Raw genomic sequence first — 25,885 nt, 5'->3', positions numbered from 1 at the left:
GTAGCTGCACGTAGTCACTTGTTTTCTGTGCGTCAGTATGAAAATTTTAAGGCACAAATTCAGATTGAAACGAAAAGTTAGTTTTGGTAAACCGAGATAAAAAATTATTTGGTGAGCCTTATCTGCGATAATGATATTGTCAGAGTTTTGGAAATCTAAGATAGCAGGAAAAGTAACCGATATCGGTGAATATGGGTTTTAGAAGCAAGCAGAAGCGTTTCCCTAGCGCTCCAACAAGGACTTTTCGAGACCTGTCCGGATGGCTATTTTTTTGAACATTTTTGTCGTTTTTTTAATGCAGAAAAATTATTTGGAATTTGCTAATTTATTCGGTGCACGATTTATTAAATTTGGTTGACTGGAAATGTATTTATCAATACTAAATATATAAAGAGGTATTGTGTGTAATGGTTAATCACAGGAACTACTGGACCGATTCTAAAAATTTTTCTAATGTAAATATCCCTGAGGGACATGTACTGTATTTTATTTTCAAAACAATTCGAAGGGGGGAGGGCATGGGGAGAGGTATTAAAATACTAGACTAATATAGGCGAAATATCGAATTTGTACAAAGACGAGACAAAGCTCAATTTAAGACCCTTGATGCAAATAACAAAACTCGGGAAGCCCTATGCGCTTAAAAACAATGTTTTAAGGCCCTAAAATCAATCGTTATGGATATATTGACACCATACTATCCCTGCTCTATCCCCCTGTGGGTGGGGGCGGTAGAATAACACCCACGGTATCCCCTGCCTGTCGTAAGAAGCGACCAAAAGGGGTCTCAGGGGCTCTGAATTTTGGAGCATGGGTTGGCGACCACGGGGCCCTCAGCTGAGTCCTGGCATTGCTTCCACTTACTTGTGCCAGACTCCTCACTTTCATCTATCCTATCCGACCTCTCTTGGTCAACTCTTGTTCTTTTCCGACCCCGACGCTATTAGGTTTGCGAGGGCTAGGGAGTCTTTCATTTTCACGCCCTTCGTGGCCCTTGTCTTCCTTTGGCCGATATCTTCATTTTGCGAAGTGTCGGACCCCTTCCATTCTTTCTCTCTGATTAGTGTTATGTAGAGGATGGTTGCCCAGTTGTACTTCCTCTTAAAGCAATAATCACCACCACCACCACTATCCCTGCTCTACGAATCAGATAAAGAAATGAACTGCCGCAACCATGGCAACGTCAGCTCCAGCATTCTTACAGCAGCGAGAATATCTGCAATCACAAAAACCTAACATGTTACAGGCATGAAAATTGGTATTTGGAGTCTCCTTTAAAAATAAAAGAACACAAATATTTGTTTTCAGAAAATCCACTAAAGGGGTAAGAGGGGGGTGAAAAGAAGTGAGGAAGGAGTTGAATTATTTATATGAGGATACATATATCTCGGAAACTGAAGATGTTACAGACGTTATAATTCGTGCTTGAAATCTCTTTTAAAAATAAATGACACACTTTTTCTTGGAAAATCCACTTTAAGATAATAAAAAAGCGGGTGAATTTTTAAGATGAGTATCTTCTTCTACTACCGCTTTTCTCACACCTGTGGGGTCGCGGGTGCGAACTGTGTCGCGCATGTGCATTTGGCGCTATTTTACGGCTGGATGCCCTTCCTGACGCCAACCGCGTGTGTAGGGATGTAAATGCTATTACGTATTCCTGCTGTGGTTGGTAATGTTGTGTGTTGAGTGAATATGAAGAGGAGAGTGTTAGGACAAACGCAGACTATCTGTCCCCGAGCAAGATGAATTAATCACACGCGATTAAAATATCGGACCCAGCCCGGAATCGAACGCGAAACCCTGTGAACCGAAGGCCTCAATGCTGACCACTCAGTCAATAAGTGGGACAGTTTCTAAAATCAATCAATCACTACTGATCTGCATTTAAGGCAGTCGCCCCGGTGGGAGATTCCCTATCTGTTGTTTTCCTAGCCTTTTCTTAAATGATCGCAAAGAAATTGGAAAATTATTGAACATCTCCCTTGGTAAGTTATTCCAATCCCTAACTCCCCTTCCTATAAACGAATATTTGCCCCAATTTGTCCTCTTGAATTTCAGCTTTATCTTCATATTGTGATCTTTCCTACTTTTAAAGACACCACTCAAACTTATTCGTCTACTGATGTCCTCCCACGCCATCTCTCCACTCACAGCTCGGAACATACCACTTAATCGAGCAGCTCGTCTCCTTTCTCCCAAGTCTTCCCAGCCCAAACTTTGTAACATTTTTGCAACGCTACTCTTACCAGAGACTTATATGCCTATATATATCTACAGTATATCTCATAAACTTTACATGTTATAGACGTGAAAATTGGTATTTGTAATCCCCTTAAAAAATAAAGAAACTCGTACTTTTTGTTTTCGGAAAATCAACTTAAGCTGGAGATCTAAAATAAATGAAGGAGTTGATTCTTTATGAGGATACTTATATCTCGAAACTAAGATGTTATAGACGTGAAAATCGGTATTTGAAATCTCCTTTAGAAGTAAATAAACGCTTTTTTTTCGACTTAAAAAGAGAGCTGTTTCTCATATGTAGGGTTCCACGTCGCATGTTCCAGATTTAGCTCTGCCAGTAGCCTGGTCTTCTTAGCCCCAAAAGGCAATGCCAAAATGTGGTTTACAAAGGGGTTCTGGGGTAAACGAAATTCAATTTTTCGGTGAGTTTTTATACCTTAGGGATTTTCAGATAATATCTTAGTGCAGTACGGAGGAACAATTAATTATTATCAACTTACCAAATCCTCGCGAGTACAGCCGTGGGTAACAGCTAGTTTTAATATCATTTAATTAGGGTATTTTTAGGACTTCATAAACCATTGGCCAGTTAAAAATTAATATCTCAAGAATCATAAGTCCTAGAAGGTTGTGGTTTGATTTGCATTCTAGTGGAAACCTTGCATCAGACGTTGGTAGGACTAGCATACCAGTTGTGTTTCTTGTTTAAGTTGTGCATGCGATATTCTGGGTGTGGCGCTGTAGTACAGGGTGAAGTTTCATTCCTAACCTCTGATACACCATGGCAAATTCTGTAATACCAATCTTCTTTGTTTTATTACTTTCTTGTACCCTCCTCCTTTCCCAGGGTGAAGTTTCATTCCTAACCTCTGATACACCATGGCAAATTCTGTAATACCAATCTTCTTTGTTTTATTACTTTCTTGTACCCTCCTCCTTTTCTTGTCATTATCAACTGTGATAATTAACACAGAACATCAATACCACACTAACAATGAAAAAAGACACACGTACAATTTGTACATCTGTTCCTTTCTGGTTTTCTTTCTCGCTGCCAAAACTCTTTGAGGAGGAAGAGGGTGCACTCGGATAATGTAGAAGTCTACAGCTTTGGCTCGTTTTAGCTGTTTTTCTATTAAAAAGCGAGTTTTAAATTAAATCAATTTTTAATTGCGATTTCTGAAAACATTTTTTCAGACAAATAACCCGGTTTTTCAGGAACTACAGATGATAGACTATTGATTTTTCCACAGTTCATTTATAAAATTCTTAATATACTATGCCTCTAGAATGGTAGAGGTAGCTTGTATAGTTGCAGTAAAATGTAAGGAAAATTGTAATAAAAAACAAGAGTTAAAAATCTATCCCAACTCCTAGAATATGTAGTCTACTGTAATCAAGCCAGAGAGGCATGTACTTGAAGCACGTAGAAGTAACCTGCAAAAGTTTCATGAAGTACATCTTGAGAAAATGTGTCATGAAATTAGCAAATTTAACATTAACGGGACAGGCCATTGATACTCCCCTTAAAAGCACGTGTTTCTTGTTTCTTTTCCAGGGTGATTCTGGAGGTCCTCTACAGACTGTTCTGGAGGAACCATACTGTATGTACTCCATAATCGCAGTGACTTCATTCGGCAAGTTCTGTGGATTCGCTAACTCTCCAGCTGTCTATTCCAGGGTGTCTTTCTACATACCTTGGATTGAGAAGACCGTCTGGGGCTGATGGCATGCACTATGTAGTGCATTATATTTTTAAAAAATAGGGGAAATATTGCACTAAGAGATATCAAGACATAATATATTTAATTTTGTTATGCAAAACATGGAAGAATGGTGAGTTGTAGCACTAGTAACCCATCTCAAAATTATTACTAAAATGAACGTTTTGCTTCTTGAGACCTGTAATATCTTATTACCCAAAGCGAGATGTATACTGGTATATCGAAAGGAAATTCTAAGTCTGGGTTTTTATGAATTCAAAATCTGTCAATGAAGTATTTTTAAAATGCAAATTGTCCATCACATCTAGAGTTTCAATAAATTTACATACAACAAACAGAAAAACGGGAAATCATTTCAGTCATCCTATCCTACCTTGGTTCTTTCCAGCTCTCCTTCGACCTTGTAAGAATAAGTACTTTTTTTTTGCTATTTGGTTAATGTCGCACTAACATCTCGAAGGCTTTTCGGCTACGGAAGGAAGGGAAAAGGCTAGGATTGAGAAGGTAGCGGCTGTGGCCTTCTCTGCCTTGTGTGGAAAAGGGAAACCATTTTCTGGGCTGGGATTTCAATGCAAGCTCACAGCTCACAAGCTCCTAACCACACGGGAAACTCTCTCGGTGGTATAAGATTTGAGAGGCCCTAGGTCTCTTTCGTTTTCTCACATTCCATGGCCCGTCCCTTCTTTTCAACTCTTAACCTTTTAGAGGTTGAAACACTTCGTCCTTCAGCTAACGTTAAGAGAGCCTGTTAATCTCGTAGATTTGTTTCTTAAAACAATAAGCATATCCACAGCCATCAGTTTTGTCTTTTCGATGCAAAACTCACAATGGAATACATATTATATTACCACATTGGTTTTAATTATGTTGATATCTACTTTTTCTCTCTTTAGAACAACTTATAAATCGTAGATACTCTATAAGATTAGGTCTACTCTACAGGAAACACTTACACGGACAGGAGTACGTCAGACTATGAGGAATATTCTCTGAACTTGCAACCTATGTCAGAAGGTCGAACATAGTGAACCGGTTATTTTTGAAAGGTCCCATGTCCACTTTTGTCAGTTTTACAGGAGAAGCAAAAACTTTTTTTTCAAATAATACTTTGTACTATAATTAGATATTCTTTTTTGGTAACAGAGATGCAAAGTAACATTTGTTTGTCCAACCCTTGTCCCGTTTCCCTACGGGGTCGGGTATGAGGTGAGATGAATTTGTCTTGGCGGTTTTTTATGACCGGATGCCCTTCCTGACGTCAACCTCATCAGAGGAGTTAATGGGAGATGAAATGAATGACGTGATATATGATAGTAGGGAGAGGGTGAAACCCGGTGCCGGCACATAGCCTACTCCTGTCGAATAGCACCAAGGGGTCTGCTCAAGGCTTAACGTCCCCATCCGACGGACGAATCACCATCAACAGCGTCATATGCCCTCACTCCATATGAGCACTGCGGAGAGGTTTGGAATTTAATCCAGGCTTTTGGCACGCAATCTAGTGATTAGAAATTGTATACCACCACCTCCCCTACCCTGCCGGCCAACATTCTGATGGTGAAAATTTTTTCGACCAACGGGACTCGAACCGGCTAACCTCGGTGTTAGACCGTTTTTAGACTTCAGCGCCTTAACGATCATGGCCACCAGGCGGGCTATGCAAAGTAACATTTACATGCATAAAATAATAGAAGCATCACTAAAACTTAATTGTCAAATAATAATATGTATGGTGGACTTGTGCCCTTTTAATAACAAACAGTAAGTGAATCATACTGGGATGAATGCTTAGGTCTTTTTTGGTAACAGAGATGCAAAGTAACATTTACATGCATAAAATAATAGAAGCATCACTAAAACTTAATTGTCAAATAATAATATGTATGGTGGACTTGTGCCCTTTTAATAACAAACAGTAAGTGAATCATACTGGGATGAATGTTTAGGTTCCTGCATGTGTTTTAGGTTAGGCAATATGTATTATTTCTGAAATAAAGCAGTTTAAAATCATAATAACTGATTCTTTAGTATACACTTCCTCTGAAGTTTTCATTCGTCTTCATCGTTTCTTCTGTCAGCCACTGGGGAATGTCCTCACAAAACTGAAGATATTCTGGAAGGACACACTGCATAATTTTATTGACATCTTGAATTTTCTTTTTTATTTATTGGGACTTTTCCTGGATAACCTTTACTTTCAGGTAGTTTGAAGTCCTTAAGAGATATTGCATTAGTTCTATGCAGAAACTTGTTTGTGTGTGTCATTCGTCCATAAATATATTCATATACAACCAGGGACTTTGCATCATAAACCATAATTGAATACTGTAAAGTTTGAAATTATACCTTTGAGCGCTCCTTTCCCTAATTATTAAACAAAAAGGGCCGATTGCAGAAACGATGACTAGTTTCAAGCCTTAGACATCGTCTACCTAAACAACGTCTAAATCATTCACGATCTTCCATTGCATAAACAATGTTCAGTCGATGTTTAACTAGGCATCTCTTAAAGTTTCAATTTTGGTTTGAAAATGGAGACAGAAGTATCTTTCATGTAAGTTAACTCTTTGCTTGTCGCAACCAATGAAATTCGTCGGTGCGCGCGCCGAACGCCAGTCAGCTGTTTGTCTTCCTACACATTACTCAAATATGGCTGAGATGACTTGCCCACAGATAAAATTATCGCTTTCAGTGGAAATTAAATCTCATGATATTATCGACACTAAAGCGACACGCCACCGTACAGGGAAGTGTAGCTTTGATTATAGCGTTCTTACAGTGAGTGTAATCTACTCATAAATGTGGTAGCTTAGACGAAGGGAAGATGAAGCAACAGTGATGTGTAACCCAGTGTGTTGTACGGGCCATATAGATGTAGCTTGCATTCTGGAGATCGTAGGTTCGAAACGCAACATCGGCAGCCCTGAAGATTGTTTCCGTAGTTTCATTTTTAAACCAGGCAAATACTAGGGCTGTTAATATGGCCACGGCTCTTCTTCCCCAGTCCTCTTTAAACAATAATCACCATCACCACCACTTGCCTTTTCTTATCTGATAGTTGCCGAAAACGTATACAATAATATAAATAAAAACCACATACAACCTACTTTTTAGTTTTCACTACTCTGTGTGTTTACTTGGCAGTAAGTATAAGTGAGTCCCTCCCGGATGATGTATGTGACAGCCCTCAGACAATTAGGACACGTAATTCTGATATGTATGTAGTCGAAGTGACCTATAATTCCATGGAAATTACCCCGTGTATATAATAAAATATATCGGTTGCCAAGAATTGTATTCAAGTTGACAGTTACCGGACTGTCCCTTTGTCAGTCTTAAGAAACAAGTCTCCTGAAAAGCGACACCTTATATTAAGATCTATCTCCCCGTAGATGTCAAATGAATTGCAGAGATTTAGCAGCGGGTGAGCCACAGAAAGGCCGTCGGACTAACCTTTCTTCCCGGAATCGTCTCAACATGATAATACAAATTACATATTTCATGGTACATAACCTCCGATTGTGATTCACTCCTCACATTTGAGGTTAAACGGTGCTCTCGGCAGTGTTTAAACATGACCGGTTGAACATCGGTTTTAGACAGTGTCTAAGTGATAAATAACGTCTCTGCAATGCGGCAGCCATGCTTAGGCATTGTTTAACCGTAGACATCGTCGAAATACCGTTTCTGCAATCGGCCCAAAAAGTTTTTTCTTAAAATATTTAGGCCACCAACTTTTATAGCCCAATATCTTTTGAGATGTTTACATGTAGTTCATAGTCAAGTTTCCCTTTCTACTTGACTGAGCAATGTACGGAGCATACTGTTCTGGTGTGTAGACTATGTTTATCTCTCCGGGAGAACATTTAATTGTTCCAAAAGTCCTATCAGAGGGGAGAAAGTTATGTCCCTCAAAGAATGATGGAAAATTAACAGTGATTCTTATTGATATGTCACGTGTCCGGGACATGTGCCCTTTCAAAACTGGATGGAAACTTGTTTTCGTCCCCATGCTCGGAAGAATGCACATACATGTGCCTTTTCTTCATCAAACGGTGCGCCAAAATGACACGAATGTGATGGTGATCATAACTGAATCTGTCAAAAGAGTTGACATGTGATCTTTCAATAATAACTGATGTAGTTCACTTCTAAAGGAACTTTCACCGATTCTAATTTTATCAACGAGGGCATAAGAAATTTTGCGACCGATATATTTGGAGTTTACCCAAGGTTCGTTGAGGAAACAATTATATTGTCGTCACCCTGGGCATATTTTCAAAACTTATATCTCTTAAGCCCATACAGAAAGCAGACTCAAAACAGATAATCCGAAGTTTGGAAAAATATGTGCTACCTGTGATAGGCAAACCTCAACGTATTTTAACTGCTAGATGGACACCGTTTACTTCTTTTGAATTCTTAAAAGCTGTGCATAATTCGAATATACAGCAAGTATTCTGTGAGGCGTCCGTAGGGAAATGCTGTTGAGAGTCCGTGGATTGGCCATTTCGAGAGCGTCGTGGGAAGCTAAACAGGCTGGACTCTGTTGTTGACCCACTTCTGGTACAAACAAGACAGCAAGAAATAAAGGGTAATCTGAGAAGCCTTGGCTTCGTTCCTGATGAACAACCTAAGGTAATGACTCTTCGAAAGAAACTGAGAAATCTGCAGTTTGAAACATGGAAAAACTACCACACCATGAAAAAAAAGGTGTCTCGCATTTTTCAGAATGGACACATTCAAACACCTGGATTACAACGAAGAAATGGCATTCAACTTACCAATGGACTAATGCAATTAAAATGAATTTTAATGTGAAAGCATTCCGAAGCGTTCCCGGTAGAAGACAAGAAACCCGTTGCCGTCACTGCAACGAGATAGAAACCTTCCCTCATGTTCTTGGTTTCTGCCCCAAAGGGAACTATTGAGAATTTTTTTTTTTTTTTTGCTAGGGGCTTTACGTCGCACCGACACAGATAGGTCTTATGGCGACGATGGCATAGGAAAGGCCTAGGAGTTGGAAGGAAGCGGCCGTGGCCTTAATTAAGGTACAGCCCCAGCATTTGCCTGGTGTGAAAATGGGAAACCACGGAAAACCATCTTCAGGGCTGCCGATAGTGGGATTCGAACCTACTATCTCCCGGATGCAAGCTCACAGCCGCGCGCCTCTACGCGCACGGCCAACTCGCCCGGTCTATTGAGAAGTAACAGGCACCGTAGGGTCAGGAGTAATACTGCAGAAGTTCTCAAAAATTCTGCCAGATGTGAAGTCTTCGAAGAAGTGCACTGTATCTCTAGCGATGGATCCAGTAAACGTGCAGACATTGTCGCGATTGATAAGAAGAAAAACTTCGGCATTGTTATTGATCCAACAATAAGGTTTGAGAGGGGGGAAGAAGTAGATTCTGAAAAGAAGAGACACTACTAACCCTGTTTTAAGGATTTTGAAGAAAAGCATCACATGCCCGCCAGTTGCAGGGAGGTGACTGGGTTACTCTCCGGTGCGCGAGGATCTGTCACAAAAATTTTCAGTTAATTTCATCCTTCGTTGTGGTTCTCCTGTTTCTTTTCTAAAATATGTTTGTTTAGATGTTTTACGTAATTCATTGTCAATGGTAAATGACCATTTGTAAGTTATATGTAAAGAAAATCAAAGTTTTCCTGATTGGGGATAGCTGTACAACAGGGACATTTCAAAATTCAAAAATATATAAGCTCATTTTATCCTAAGATAAGTAGCATGAAAATAACAATCACATTGATGCTGTTAGCGTACGGTATCCCTTGTTCTAGGGCAGCTATCCCTTGTGGAGTTTCTCCCACTTGTCATGCCCGTCGCTGGAAGTGGACTGACATCATTCCAATAATATTAGAATGCGTGAATAACACATTGCATGATTCAACAGGTAACATACCAGCAGGAATATTTCAATTTCAGTCATTACTGATCTGCAGGGCAGTCATCCAGGTAGCAGACCCCCTATCTCTTGTTTTCCTAGCATTTTATTAAATTATTGCAAAGAAGTAGGACATTTATTGAACATCTCCCTTGATCAGTTATTCCAATCCCTTGCTCTTCTTCTTATAAACGAACATTTGACCCAATTTTTTTCTCTAGAATTCCAACTTTATCTTCATATTGTGATCTTTCCTACTTTTAAAGACACCATTCAAACGTATGTCATTCCACGCCATCTCTCCACTGATAGCTCGGAACATACCACTTAGTCGAGTAGCTCGTTTCCTTTCCCCCAAATCTTCTCAGCACAAATTTTGTAACATTTTTGTAACGCTACTCTTTGTTGGAAATCACTCAGAAGGACTCGAGCTGCTTTTCTTTGGATTTTTTCCAGTTCTTGAATCAAGTAATCCTGGCTGAGGGTCATACACTGGAATCATACTCTAGTTGGGGCTTACCGGAGACTTGTATGCCCTTTCCTTTACATCCTTACTACAGCCCCTAAATACCCGTATAATCATGTGCAGAGATCTGTGCCCTTTATTTACAATCTCATTTATGTGATTACTCCAATGAAGGTATTTTCTTATATTAACACCTAGGCACTTACAATGATAATCAAAAGGAACTTTCACCCCATCAACGCAGTAATTAAAACTAAGAGACCTTTTGTCTTTGTGAAACTCACAACTTTTAACTTATTTATTACTCTATACAAAATAACATCCGCAAAAAGCCGTATCTCTGATTCCACTTCTTTACTCATATCATTTGTATATAAGGAAACATAAAGGTGCAATGATACTGTCTTGAGGAATTCCCCTCTTGATTATTACAGGGTCGGATAACGCTTCACCTACTCTAATTCTCTTAGATATATTTTCTAGAAATATAGTCACCCATTCAGTTACACTTTTGGTTATTCCAATTACACTCACTTTTGCCAGTAGTCTCCGATGATCCACCCTATCAAATGCTATAGACAGGTCAATCGAGATAGAGTCCATTTGACCTCCGGAATCCAACATATCTGCTATATCTTGCTGGAGTCCTACAAGTTGAGCTTCAGTGGAACAAACTTTCCTATAAGTACATGAACAACCATGGAGCACAATAGTGGGAGATCGCTGGTTACTAGACTAACCCAGGACGAAAGTATAGGACAAGTGAATGATCAATTAAATAAGCAAGCCGATCGCTGACAAACTCATAGCAAGGAAGAAGTTTCGCAAACCGCTGGAAGTCAGGAATATCTGATTCACAATATAAATTCTTTTCATTCAAAATAATTGACGTTTTAAACAATAATGCTTACAGGATTCGAAGTCTAAATAAAGCGAACAGTTCGATTTTTAATACCTCAAATTTAAGGGTATACTGGCTGATGTACCCGTGCTTCTCTACGGAAATCTCAGAAAGACTGTCTTCGTGGTTTTCCCTACTGACGTGAACATAGATCATTAAAATGACGCCAGTAGGAATGTAGCGATTAAAAGCAATGTTATCATATAAAAACTCGATCAAATGAAAAACCACGCATTTTCTCACTTTTAACGAACAGTACTACGTTGCGGATCCAACAGTCGAAAGTTCCAGTGCTTGAACGACCAGGCCGGAGACAGCAGCGAACACTCTTCTGTCATTATTCCGTTAAATATACACACTGCTCATTCTAATCAGTGGTTCAGAGTAGGGATCGAATAGCTGGGATGCTATGATGAACCAGTGTGTTATGTACCATTAGTATCAGAAAATTTATGAACCATAGGAAAGGATTGACACGTTAAAGAAGATAGAGATCTAACTCCCTAGCTACTTCCCGGCAATATTCAGGCATGGTGTTATACTCGGTACGCAGCAACAATCCCATCTATTATGGGGGGGGGGGGGAGGCAGCAGAAGTGAGAAAGAATATAACAACAAACAGCGGTCAATGCAATGTTATTGTTGATCGATTTTATCTGTACTAATATTATAAAGAGTAAAAATTTGTATATTTGCTATGGATAGACTGAAAAACTACCGAACCGATTTTAAAAATTATTTCACCTATAGAAAGCTACACTGCCAGTGAGTAACATGAGCTGTATTTCATTTTAAAAACAATTCGATAGGGGAGAGGGGAAGGCGACGGGGGGAGGTGTAAAAATGTAAAAATAATAGGCTAATATAGGCGAAATCTAATTTGTCGTACAAGGACGAGACAAAGCTCATTTTAAGAACTTTGACGCAAAGAACCAAACTCGGTAGCCCTGCGGGCCCGAAAACCATGTTTTAAGGCCCTAAAACTAACCGTTATGCAGATATTGGCACCACACTAACCCTGCTCTAGGAATCGGATAAAGAAATGAACTGCCGTAACCATGGCAACGCCAGCTCCAGGATTCTAGAGCAGCGAGATTATCTACTATATATATCACAAAAACCTAATGTTACAGACATGAAATTTGGTATTTGGAATCTCCTTTAAAATAAAAGAACAAAAATTTTTATTTTCAGAAAATCCACTTAAGGGGTGACGGTGGGAAGGGGCGGGGGGTGAAAAGAAGTGAGGAAGGAGTTGAAATCTATATATGAAGATACATACTGTATATCTCAGAAACTGAAGATGAAACAGATGTTAAAATTGGTAGTCCCTACGAAGAATACACTCACGGTATCCCCTGCCTTTCGTAAGAGGTGACTAAAAGGGGCAACCAAGGGATGATCGAATTAGAACCATGAGACTACTTGTAATCAGTACCCTCACGCAGGGAACAACTTGGGTAGCGTTTACTTGCGCGTAGTACCACTATCATATGTACATAATAGGTTTGCGATCAATAGCGAAAGAGTGCGTTTCCGGCTGGATTTTACAGTACCTGTGATTTGTACCACTATATGAGCGACACCATGGTTCTGCCTTGAATATGATTAGTATCCGCTATGTAAGGAACACCACGGTATAGTACAAGTCCCTACAGTTAGTACACTTATGTGAGGAACACCATAGGTATGCGTTGCCTGTAAATGGCGCCGCAATGTGAAACACCATAGGTCTGTGTTACATGTGCGAATTACATTACCTCTGAGTAGTATCATAATGTGTGGAATATCGTGAGTCTACGCTACTTTTGTTTAGTACCACGACATGACAAATACCATGGTTCTACTTTCCTAGCGATAAGTAGGCCTACCATTATGAGGGACCGATGACCTGGATTTTGGACCCTTTTAGACTACAAGCATCGTCGATTCAGGATTGTGGTTTAGGAGCAGTCCCTTGGTCAGTAATACTATTGTTTAACGTCAGTTTCTGGGAATGTGGGGCACTACGGGTCGGATCCACTGATTGCTTTAAATTCATATCCATCCATTCATTCTTCGCCCTCATGTTTTGAATTCTGGTCAGTGGAGGATTTTGGACTTTTAAATTGTAATTTCATTTCATCTCATTTCGTACCGTTAGGGACCGATGACCTAGATGTTAGACCCTTTAAACAACAAGCATCATCATCATCATCATCATCATCATCATCATCATCATCATCATCATCATCATCATCATCTATAGGTGGTATTGCTTCAGACGCCACATTGGTGCAGTGAGCAATGCTGGCGGCCACAGTCGCTGCGACAGTGGATAAAAGTAGTAGTTGTGTAGTAGTTAACTAATACCGGGCGAGTTGGTCATGGTTTTCCGTGGTTTCCCATTTTCACACCAGGCAAATGCTGGGGCTGTACCTTAATTAAGGGCACGGCCGCTTCCTTCCGACTTCTAGCCCTTTCCTATCCCAACGTCGCTATAAGACCTATCTGTGTCGGTGCGACGTAAGGCCGCAAGCAAAGAAAAAATACATAGTTAATACATATTATTATAATCGTATTGCTTCAGCTACCGTGTGCAGACATTTCAATTTGACGCCATCTGGCTGTCTGCTCGTCAATTTCGACGTTCCGTTTTACTCTAGGCCCCCACTAGATGGCAGACCGAGTAAACCGAAACTCTCTTGGGCGTCTATGGCTGAGATTTAATGGATTTTGTCGGGTAAACACCAAATGTGTCACCAGAGATCATTTACATGCCGACATCGTACGACATGGAGTGTCGAATGGAGTTTTTTCCACCCTTCAAAAATCCGGTTACCTCTGCCTGGTTTGAACCCGCTATCTTGGGATCCGGAGGCCGACACTCTACCGCTGATCCACAGAGGCAGCTACCGTAGTTAATTATTGAGTTGGACACGATGTCGAAGTGTTTATTCACTCACACGATATAGCACTCTGCCACAAGTTTCCGAGCATAAAAGTGTGTGTGTACCTGAGAGTGAGTGCAAGTTTCTCAGCTGGGTTGATCGGATTCTTGTACCGCCTGCACGGGGTTTTCAAAATTTCTCTTTTTGTAAGTTCCAGAATACAGGGTGTATCCATGATGATGTTAGACACTTTCAGGGATGATGGAGAACGGTAAATGGATCAATTTGAGATAAGGAACCGTAGTCCGGAAACGTTCGAGACAAAAGTAATTAATAATTCAAATTGTTTAATGTCCGTCCGTTCTTAACAGCAGCAGTGATCACAGTGGTGCTCAGAGTTGTACTATCCACGTTCATGAAACACACGCCACTTGCCGTTCGTACAACATGATAGAGCGCCACCTCACTTCGTGAACACCTGGATCAGACATTCCTTGTAAAGTGGATAAGAAGACTTGGTCCTGTTTCGTGGCCCCCTCGTTCACCTGATCTCACCCCACTTGATTTCTTTTAGTTTGGACATGTGAAAAGCCTTGTGTATGAGACACATGTCGAGACTGAAGAGGATCTCTTGGAAATAATACTCGCTGCCTGCGACGGTGTTCATATGACAAGGGATATTCGAACAGGTAAGACAAAACTTTGTGGACGATGCCCTGCCTGCATTGACGCAAGGGAGAAGCCATTTCGAACATTTGTTGCAAATGGAGTAGCTTGTGAAACTTCTGCAGGTAAACGGATTTAAATGAGTACAATTTTGCTTAACTTTTGACTCGATCGTTTTCGGAATATGGTTCCTTATCTCAAATTTATCAATTTTCCGCCCTCCATCATGCCTGGAAGTTTGCAACATCATCACGGACACTCGCTGTATAACTAAACTGACTAACACTCAGTCTGAAATATTTCCTGAACACTGTCTCATCAGTTTAATTAAAATGTTATATATCCTTCCTCGTTATGCGGTGCAAATATACTGTTGACTTTCTTTCTTTCTTTCTTTTCCTGTCGAAATACCATATTAACATTTTTCATCGTCATCTCTTTCTTACTTTAAAATGTCAAGGAAAGTCCTGCCGCCAGCACAATCGCCCGTGCTCTCGTCCATTTTTGACGGACTGGACTGTGCGTCTGGCCACTGGAGTCGTGTAGAAGAAAACACCCCACGTGCCGGTCGCTGGCGGCTGCTGTCCAACATTGGAAAACGCTCTTTGAGCATGAAAGGTACTTCCCCACTGCTCGACCCAGATCAGAAATTATCGACATTAAATGCCTCGAGTGGGAGTCGAAGGGGTAGTATGTGGTCCTGCGAGTGTACTTCTTGCTGATGGGAGTGCACTAGCAAAACACAGGAAATGCCATTTATTCCTGCCAAGTCCGATACCTGCACGTCCACGCCGTGGCCTCTGGGCAACGGGTACATCCTTTAAAGTACACGGCTATGTCATGTAAGGGTGGAAAGCGAGTTCCCGACACTTAAATGGGGAACCAATCAGCTAAGGGAGACAACCCTAACAGAAAACATCGGTCCTCCAGGATTGCTGGGGGTTGGAGCAAGGCTAACAACCTCGCTCCGGAAAACAAACTGTTGCGAAGCCCCAGAATATGCCTCGGAATGGTAGATTTAATAGACGACGAGCTAAGCTAAAGGAAATGGACTACGCAATAGATTGATGGAATGTACACACCCTTCTACGAGCCGGAGCACTGAAAGAGGAAGGCCTGTGGGAAGGCCACATAACAGATGGGAAGATGGTGTACATCGGGACGCAGCACACATCCTCAAGATCCGGAATTGGAGAGTTGCTGCGTGAGATCGACAAGTTTGGCGGAGAGCAACTGGGGAAGTCATGAGCTGAAAACGGGCCGTCACGCCATAGCTGCGAAATGCCTCGAGTTATCCATCCTTTATTTTCCCGTTCTAATCAATGCCAGCACTAATTACTCCACGTAAATGTGTCGAAGATGCAGATAGGATGATTTAAAGCTCTCTTATCCTGCTTGTTTATCAACCGATGCGCATGAAGGGATGATTTATAGCCCACAAAATGCCGGTGTCTTCCATTACTTGAGAACCAAGGACGATTCGAAAGAGACCATAAAATCTGCGGTCAGTCTATTTCACATAGTCAGTACTTAACAGTTCTTCATCGGGACCATGACAGCCCTTGTGTCGATGGAATTACATAATAGTATAAAACTTTTTGTTCTTGGTCTGCGGCTGTGTTTCCTGATTTCTCTAGCCGGTCGTCACGGAGTTTCAGCGCAGGAGAAAGCTAAGGAAAGTAAGTGAATATTGACACCTGTTCATCCTCTATCAAGTGATAGATTAAACAGTTAAGGGCCAAATGTAACTATTCTCTTTATTCCCACCTCAATTCAAATAGTTCAGCGTAAGTGTAAGAGTAAGTAAAATTGGACAGACCGGCAGCCTCATCCTCTCCACACGTCTGGAAGGAGGCCTCCTCCTCACGGATGTATCTACTATGTGTGCATGCTTAATCTCTCATGAGGTCATAACCTAGCGCTAAGAAACGAGTGGTATGTTAAACTCATCGCGTTACCTACCTTAACCTCACAGTGTCACCAAACTTAGAGGCCTAAGTGCAATGCCCAGGCTATCCCCCAACAGGAAAGCTTAACCTAACAGCTGATGTCATCTACCTTAACCTTACAGACCCATATTCGACGCCGGGTATAACCCCATAAGAGTGCAAGATTAATATTACAGGCTTGGATTCGATCCCAGGTTTAACCTAACTGCCATACTAGACAAGCCGGCTTCTATACGTTGCTTTTGTGGGACTAAATCTGGCGAGCTTTGTAGGGGCTCACAACTTGTAACATAGGACTTAGTGTCTTATCGGACTAACTCTGGAGAGCAGACGCAAGGGCTATTAGACAAGATGGCTGCCATACATTACTCTTATGGGATTACACCTGGAGAGTTACTCCAGGCGATCACGACTTGTAACTTAGAATCTATTGGTCTTAACGGACTAACTCTGGGGAGCTGATGAAAAGAGTAGCCTACTAGGCAAGATGGTTGCTACATATTGATCATATGGGGAGTAAATTTAGAGAGCTACCGCAGGGGCTTACAACTTGACTTCGACTCCTTGATTAACTCTAATCTGACAAGCCCAAGTTCGACTCACCGGTTAACCTCGCAGACTCGTTTTCAACTCCTTGGCTAACCTCGCCGACTCGAGTTCGACTCCCTCACAAGGCCCCCGGCTAACCTGTCAGACTCGAGTTCGACTCCTTCGCTAACCTTGACCATACAAGCTCGATTTCAGCCCTAGGCTGAATGACTGCGTGGTTTCTGAGTTTGAGTTCACGGGTTCGATTCTTGTAGGCTTCAGCCCCGATTGGAGCTTTTTTCGCTGGCTCGAAGTGGGCGCTTCGGCTGTATTCGCCGGGTGATCTGAGAAGGTTGGCTTGAGAGACTCTTGGTCACTCGTCAAAATGTCGGCCATGAAATTAACTGTCGCAGGGTGGGCGATGGTTCTCGACACAGGATGAATCCCATTTATTTATTTATTCGTATCAGAAGCATACATTTTACATTGCATAATGGTACTTAATGACATACATATCAAATAGTGTCTGCCCAAAATTTTGCCAAATCACGGGCATTAGGTGTTGCAGCCATCAAGTCCTCTATTGTGCAACTTAAAGGACACTTACTACAGTTCATGAAATGGGCTGTGGTTTGGTCTTCACCACATTCGCATTGCCTGGGTGTGCCAGAAAAGCCCCACTTTACCATATTGGTTCTTGATCTACCAACCCCAGTGCGAAGCCTGTTCAGCGATTTCCACGTAGACCAATGTTCCTCGTGTCCTGGGGGGAGATGTTCAATTGGTAGCATCCAATCAGCAAGTTGAGGATTTCTAGTTCTCCATAATCTCAACCGTGTGGATTGGGCAGATTCGTTTAAATCTTCGGTTGTATTCAGGAAACTCCTCCTAGACCTCAATCTTCGGTGGGCAGGTTCATATCCATTTAATGGGTGTGCACATGAGGCAAGTGCTTTAGTTCTCTCATTCATGGATGCAACTTCTCTTCTTATATCTGGTGGGGCGATTCCAGCCAAACAGTAGATTCTATCTCGTGGAGTTGGTCTCAAGCAGCCAGTAATGAGTCGACATGTTTCATTTAGAGAAATGTCAACTTGTTTAGCATGACTTGATCTGTACCAAACAGGGCAAGCGTACTCTGCAGCGGAGTAACACAGAGCCAGGGCTGTAGTTCTCAACGTCTTTGGATGTGTACCCCAATTGGTTCCAGACAACTTGCGAAGGATGTTGTTTCTAGCCGACACTTTCTGCTTGATGTTCATGCAGTGTTGTTTGTAGGTGAGAGCACGATCCAATGTTACACCTAGATATTTAGGTGTTGGGCAGTGATCTAGTTGAGTATCTTCCCATACTACCTGCAATTTCCTTGACGCCTGTCTGTTCTTTAAATGGAAGGCACATACCTGAGTTTTAGATGGGTTAGGCTTCAATTGATTTCCTCTGTAGTAGTAGGATAGTTCAGAAAGAGCCTCTGATAACTTTTCTTCTACAACCTCAAAGCAGTTTGCTTGAGTAGCAATAGCTCGATCATCCGCATATATGAAACTTCTGGTGCCAACTGGAAGAGGTTGGTCATTCGTATAGATATTAAAGAGCATAGGGGCGAGAACACTGCCTTGTGGCAGACCATTCTTTTGTTTCCTCCATCGACTTTTCTGATCCTGAAATTCAACGAAGAACCTACGATTTTGGAGAAGATTGCAAATTACTTGAGTCATCTTGTAATCTTTTGTCATGTTGTATAATTTGCGCAACAGTATACGATGATTAACTGTATCATATGCAACAGATAAGTCGATAAAAGCCACCCCTGTGATTTTATGATTTTCATATCCATCTTCGATATACTGTGTCAGATGGAGGACCTGTGAAGTACAACTTTTTCCTTTACGGAATCCTGCTTGCTCTGGAATAAGAAGTGGTTCAATGATTACAGTAAGTCTTTCCAGGATCATCCGTTCTAAGATCTTGTACAGATGACACAACAGTGAGATAGGTCTGTAATTTTTTGGATCATTTGGGTCTTTTCCTGGTTTGAGAATTGCGATTACTCTGGATTTCCTCCACACACGTGGTAATTTGCAGGTGTTTATATAATTGTTGTACAGTTCCAGTAACCATTGTTTAGCAACAGGTCCAAATTGCTTAATTTGCTCAACACATATTTCATCTAGGCCGGCAGCCTTACCATTCTTACACTGATTTATTGCTCTGTTCAGCTCAGATAAAGTAAAAGGTTTAGTGAGTGTATCTGTCTCCTGCTCATAATCCCTCTCAATTCCTTTATTCTGAAGCCGACATGGATTTGATGGTTGTCCATTTCGTAGAAGTTGATGTGCTATTTGGTTTGCTGTGACACTGGAATGTGTTGAAGTTTTATTAGGATCACTACTGAGTCGTCTAAGTAATCGCCAAGCTTTTTGACTACTTCTACCCATGTCAATCTCTTCCATCAACCTTAACCACTGTGCCCGTTTTACTTCAGAAATAGAAGAGATTACTTGTTGTCCTATTGTGATGGTGTCATTGCTGAAAGGGTTTTCTTCGAAGAGTTTATGATACTCTGTTAAGAGGGCAGAGGTTTCTTGAGTTAGACCTTGTATGTAGTTTGTTCTACATCCTCTAGGGATTGTAGCTCTAGAACACTCCCTGATGATATTATTAAACTGTTCATACGCTTCTGGAATTGGATTGAGTGGTTTGATCTTCTCTTCCAGTAAGTTGGTGAATCTTTCCCAGTTAGCTTTCTTAAAATTATATCTCCTTTTAAAGTAGACCTCTTGAGGTCTAATGGCAGCTACCAGTTGACACATTATTGGGCGATGCTGTGTATTCGGAATAGGAGCACATACAGATTTAACACACTGATGTGCTATCTTTTCGCTCACAAATATTAAGTCTGGATTATAACCCCGCTTCCATCTACCACTGTTAAAAGAAGAAGGGAGCTTGCTATCATGGATAAGAGACAGATGGTGTTCCTCAGCCCATTCTAAAACATTCTCACCACTCTCGTTGTCTTGTTCGTAACCCCAAATACTGCTGTGGCTGTTGAAGTCACCAATGAAGAAAGATACCTTCCAATCATCGAGATTGTTAGGTGGCATGAATGAGAATGTTACATTAGGAGGTTTATAGATGGAAACTATAACCGAATTGCTCAATTCCACTGCGATCAATTCTATATCATTTTCTTCTGTAATTGATGTGGAGAGAATCTGGAGATCTGGCTTGACGAAGACTGCACTACCATATCGTCCATGCGGTCTCTCTGCTGCCAATTTCATACCTGGTATTCTAGGACGTGGTTGGTGTACATCCCTGTGAGTTTCTTGTACACATATTACATCACAGTTTGTTGTTTGGCAAAGTTCTTGTAAGAGCTGTTGTTTACAAGTTGACATACCTTCTATGTTTATAGATATGATGGTCATTTTCGGTTCTGAAAAGAACCTTTCCCGACTTATGAATGGCATTATATAATAGTTGATGTTACTTCTGGATTGGAAAGATCAGCCGGTGTTAACACCTCACCGTTGCCCAGGGAACGCCCGAATGTAAATCATACACTCTTCGGGGAGGCTCTTTCCGTGTCCCCCGATGAATCCCATAAATCTACTATATTAAATTTTTTTTGATCACTACGCTATATTACTGCTAGGGAATACTTTGTTTTCATCATTTTGTGTATCATGTAACAGTTTGTGGAGATTGCCAGCGACCGTAAGGCATTTTATGTATCAACTACTTGGACCTTTCCGTGAATATTTGATTACCACCTAAATTTTATGAACTTCAAGAAGATTTGGTGCTATCGCGAACCATCTTCATATTTACGTGAAATTATACTACATCGGGCGATGAATTCCCTTATATACTGGAAAATTAAAAAAAAAAAAATTGTTCTAGAGGTGGGTTTACACGCTACGATAAATTGCGACGATGTGATTGTAACAATTCATTGTTGTAAATAAATCGAAAGAGTGAGTACTGTTTACACGCAGCGATGTCTTGTCCAATATTTATTTTCGGCACAACACTTTCAACTGCTGTTGCGATGGAGGAAGTACTGAAGTACGACGTTCAGAAGCTCAAGTTTTAGATAAAGCAAAAATTGTTCGAGAAAAGCTCTGTACGTATTTTAACGGGGAGGGGTCACTTGCTTGGCAAGAACAAAGTGCACTGAACGTTGAAGTTCCTTAAAAAGCATATAAATTTTTTTACGATAATTTTGTTTTATTTATAGTAATGTTTTTCATTTTATTACGTTGCAAACATTTAATTATATACACAGAAAATGAATTTAAACCATGGATTCATTTATTATTAATTAATGCGTGTTACAGTTAATGTAGGCCTACTGATTTCTGACATGTGATATGTATAATAATTTGAAAAAATATTAAAACTACTTTTACTACAAAAAAATTTTGGTTTGCTTACAGTACATCTTGTGATCTTTCTTCGTCCCCGTCGTCTATTGTACTCCTACCAGGTCTTGCAGAATCCTGATTTTTCAAAAAATGCAGAAGGTCGAAGTACCATAAACTAGGATCATCAGCACCTGCCCCGGATTTCAACGACTTTATTTACTTATTTATTTATTTATTTACTGTGCACTACAGGATTTCTAATCCCAATTACAGTGGCAAATGTTTACATTTGTTTTTTTTAATATTTCAATCAGTCTAATATCCTAATATCTAAACTATTCTAATATTATATTTACGTTGAGTAATAATATCACATATCTAATCCTTACAAGAAACAAGTAGATAAAACATAATTTCGTATCTAAACTAGTCTAATAATCCAATACCTAAAGTATTCTAATATTATATTTACAACGAGAAAGGAACAGTATTTCACATCTAATCTAATATTTACATGAAAGAGGAAATTAAAAAAAAATAAAAATCGTAAAATCATATCTAGACTATTATTTTCTTCTAGTTCTAACACTTATAATTACATTTATGGGATAGGGCTTAATGTAGAATGTTTATAATACATTTTTGGTTCAAATTAGCATTACAGAGTTTTCACGGAGATGGTGAATTGTTGCAAAAACAGGTCTAGAAGTACATAGAAGTCTAAAGAATTATTTTTCTGAACTGCACTGTTGTAGACATTGCATAGCCTGTAGAGTGGGGAATTTTTGTGAGCGGTTGTTCTGACTTTTTTGACTTTGGCTAGTTCTTTTTTATATACCATACAGAATGCATTGATCTTTTTTCACTACAGTGCTTCTGTCTGCCGACGGATCAAACTCCTTGCATTTCTCAACAAGCTCTGCATACGCCTAGTCTGTTTTATTTCTGTCGGTGTATTCTTTGCTCTTAATGAGCCACAAACACGGAAATCTCTGATATTGTTCAATGAATTCACTCAAGAACTCACGAGAACTTCGCTTGGAAACTGCCATGATCTCAAGGAAGAGGAACACTATTTCCAAACAACCACTCCTGTGAACAGCCAACGCAAACTGAGTCAAATTGTGGCGACATGTGGCTGCAACTGTTTACATATTCATACCTGTCATTACGATTCGTAGATATTGATGCCGGCCGGCACCAATCATCCAATCCAAGGTTACGTGCCAGATGCGACCGTGCCGGATGCGACCCGGCCATTATCGTGCCAATAGCGACCGAGCGGATATGCATCGTGCCGCATGCGACCCATCAATCACTTACAACTTATCTGCATTAAGGGCTGTCACCAAGTGGCAGATTGTTTATCAGTAGCTAACTTGGTCTTTTCTAAAATAAAGGTCTGACACCGTTGTTAGCAGGTTCGAGTGCCGTTGGACGAAAGAAAAATATAATAATGTTGCTGGATTTACGTCCCAGTAACTACTTTTATGGCTTAAGGAGACGCCGAGGTGCCGGAGTTTAGTCCCGCAGGACTTATTTAACGTGCCAGTAAATCCATCGACACAAAGCTGACGTATTTGAGCACCTTCAAATACCACCAGACTGAGCCAGTATCGAACCTGCCAAGTTGGAGTCGGAAGACCAGCATCTCAACCGTCTGAGCCGTCGAGCCACTTAGCCAGGATGAAAAAAAAAAAAAAAAATCACCATCATAATGTAGGCCGGCAGGGTAGGAAAGTTGGTGTATACAATCTGTAATCACTAGATTGCGTACCAAAAGCCTGGATTCAAATCCAAACCTCTTCGCAGTGTTCAAATGAAGTGAGGGAATATGATGCTGTTGATGGTGATTCGGCCGTCGGATGGGGACGTAAAGCATTGAGCAGACCCCTTGATATTATTCGAAAGGAGTAGGCTACGTGCCGACATCGGGTTTTATCTTTCCCTACCTCATTATCATAATCTCACATCCAGACGCGCAGGCCCCCCATGTGCGTCAGGTAGAAAGACCCGCACCAGGCAAGCCGAACACGTCCTCGGACACTCCCGGCACTAATAGGACGCGATAAGTAAGTAGGCCTAAGTCGTAAATAATTTCAGAGAATTAGGATCTTTTTTTTTTTTTTGCTAGTGGTATTACGTCGCATCGACACAGACAGGTCTTAAGGCGACGATGGGATAGGAAAGAGCTAGGAGTGGGAAGGAAGCGGCCGTGGCCTTAATTAAGGTACAGCCCCATTATTTGCCTGATGTGAAAATGGGAAACCACGGAAAACCATCTTCAGGGCTGCCGACAGTGGGATTCGAACCCACTATCTCCCGGATGGAAGCTCACAGCCGCGCGCCTTTAACCGCATGGCCAACTCGCCCGGTGGGAAAAAACGTAAGCGCACCACTATATTTCGTGTTGTAAAACGAGTTTCCCCCAGAAGTGTTATGTAAAGTAAAATTCTAGGGGCAGTAGCTGCTTATAAGATTTTTAAATTACATTGCACTTCGTTTAGCTTACCTTATCTTGGGTGATGACACAATTTATCAAATGACAATTTGCTTGTCAACGCCGGTCGCATCCTGTCAACGCCGGTCGCATCCGGCACGGTTACAGATTATGCGGTCGCTAGTGGCACGGGTCGCATGCGGCACGGTCGCATCTGGCACGCCACCCAGTCCAATACCAACTTCAATAAATCGGTACAATGTCCTGTTTACACTCAACGATAAGTCGTGACGATTCCGTTAAGGCGGGTTTACACGTTATTCTGGAACATACATGCATAATCTCGGTCACTTTTACACTCATTTTCACCCCTTCTCAACCTCCAATCTGATTGCGGCTGAAGTAGGACTTAACCAACATCCAGAATGTCACAGATAAACTCAGCGACATCGTAAACAATGGATTCAACTTTGATATCAGTCGTGTTCGTTTATTTTGATATTTCTCCTCCTCCCCTAGGAGTGCTAGGGGTGTTTTCTTCCAACAGTATTTATTTCAGGCAGTAAGTTATATGTGTACAGACACTGTAAGAGGGCTATACTGGAAGAATCATACATACATGCGTAATTTCCATAAGTTTGGATATTTTCCTTCTCTCCCCTTCTCATCGTCATGCCAATGCTCGCCGAACATGAACCTCAAATACATCTGAGGTGTCATTATTCACCTCAGCGACCCCGAACACTATGGACTGCACATTAATATTTGTTGTTGTTTATTATTTTAATATTTCACCCCTCTTCCCGTATTTCTTTTTTAATTCAACTCCGCCGCTAGCGGTGGTAGCTGAATTGTACCCCTCTAGTAATTTCTTCCAGGTAATTAATATACGACCGAGGTCGATAGCTGCAGTCGCTTAAGTGCGGCCAGTATCCAGTAATCGGGAGATAGTGGGTTCGAGCCCTACTGTCGGCAGCCCTGAAGATAGTTTTCCGTGGTTTCCCATTTTCAGACCAGGCAAATGCCGGGGCTGTACCTTAATTAAGGCCACGGCCGCTTCCTTTCACTTCCTAGGCCTTTCCTATCCTATCGTCGCCGTAAGACCTATCTGTGTCAGTGCGACGTAAAACAAGTAGCAAAAAGTAAATTAATTAATATATGTACCCTGTTTGGTTGAGAGCTGTGCTAGAACGTACACACATACGTCCGTAAACTCGGTCACTTTGGACATTTTCTTTTCTTCACTCGTTCTCAACCCCTTCTGCCGATTGGAACTGAACTTTGTCTTAAACGGTACTCAGAGTGTCACAATTCATCTCAGCGACCTCGAAAACAATACATTCGACTCAAATATCGGTCGTTTTCTATTACTTTTACATTTCAGACCTACATTGTTAAAAAGAGAGATGTTCCACCTATTCAATACAATAATAAACTGTTGTACAAATTAATGTCACAACATGTTTAATATGGTTTGGGAGCGGTTTCGACACATATCTAAGTCATCATCAGCTAATAGAAAAAAACATGGCAAGAATCAACACACATAAAACATTAAAGGGTAACTGTAACACTTATGACACTTTCTTGAAGAAATTAATCGTCGAAGTTCATGTAGCACTTTTCCATGAGGATAATTTTTGTAGAGATCATAAGCAGTATGATGTTCTTGAGTACTCTTGTTGTAGATCTTGAGTTCTTTTTCACACCTACCCTAGGGGTCTAGGAGTCTCTTACCCTCACAGTATTTTGTTTTCAGATAGTAAGTGATACTTGTACCAATATTGATAGAGAGCTATGCTGGAAAGTACACACATACGTTCA

At 40.9% G+C, this 25,885-nt stretch overlaps 2 protein-coding genes across 2 annotated transcripts in view; both read left to right on the top strand.

The window, feature by feature from the left end:
* Positions 1 to 4,259, top strand: part of LOC136884133 (serine protease snake) — a 67,338-nt gene extending 63,079 nt beyond the window's left edge. The window contains exon 8 of the mRNA XM_068229805.1: positions 3,803 to 4,259. Within this exon, the coding sequence (XP_068085906.1) occupies positions 3,803 to 3,970 (168 nt within the window). The 3' untranslated portion in view covers positions 3,971 to 4,259. The remainder of the gene's footprint in view (positions 1 to 3,802) is intronic.
* The window catches only part of LOC136884132 (venom protease-like), a 47,879-nt gene continuing 26,063 nt past the window's right edge, over positions 4,070 to 25,885 (top strand). Inside the window, exon 1 of the mRNA XM_068229804.1 lies at positions 4,070 to 4,080. Coding sequence (XP_068085905.1) covers positions 4,070 to 4,080 — 11 coding nt within the window. The remainder of the gene's footprint in view (positions 4,081 to 25,885) is intronic.

Source organism: Anabrus simplex, chromosome 12 (assembly GCF_040414725.1).
Source record: "Anabrus simplex isolate iqAnaSimp1 chromosome 12, ASM4041472v1, whole genome shotgun sequence".
In the NCBI taxonomy this organism is placed as follows: Eukaryota; Metazoa; Arthropoda; class Insecta; order Orthoptera; family Tettigoniidae; genus Anabrus; species Anabrus simplex.
Note: the sequence above shows the minus strand (reverse complement) of the source record. Positions and strands in the feature narration are given on the sequence as shown.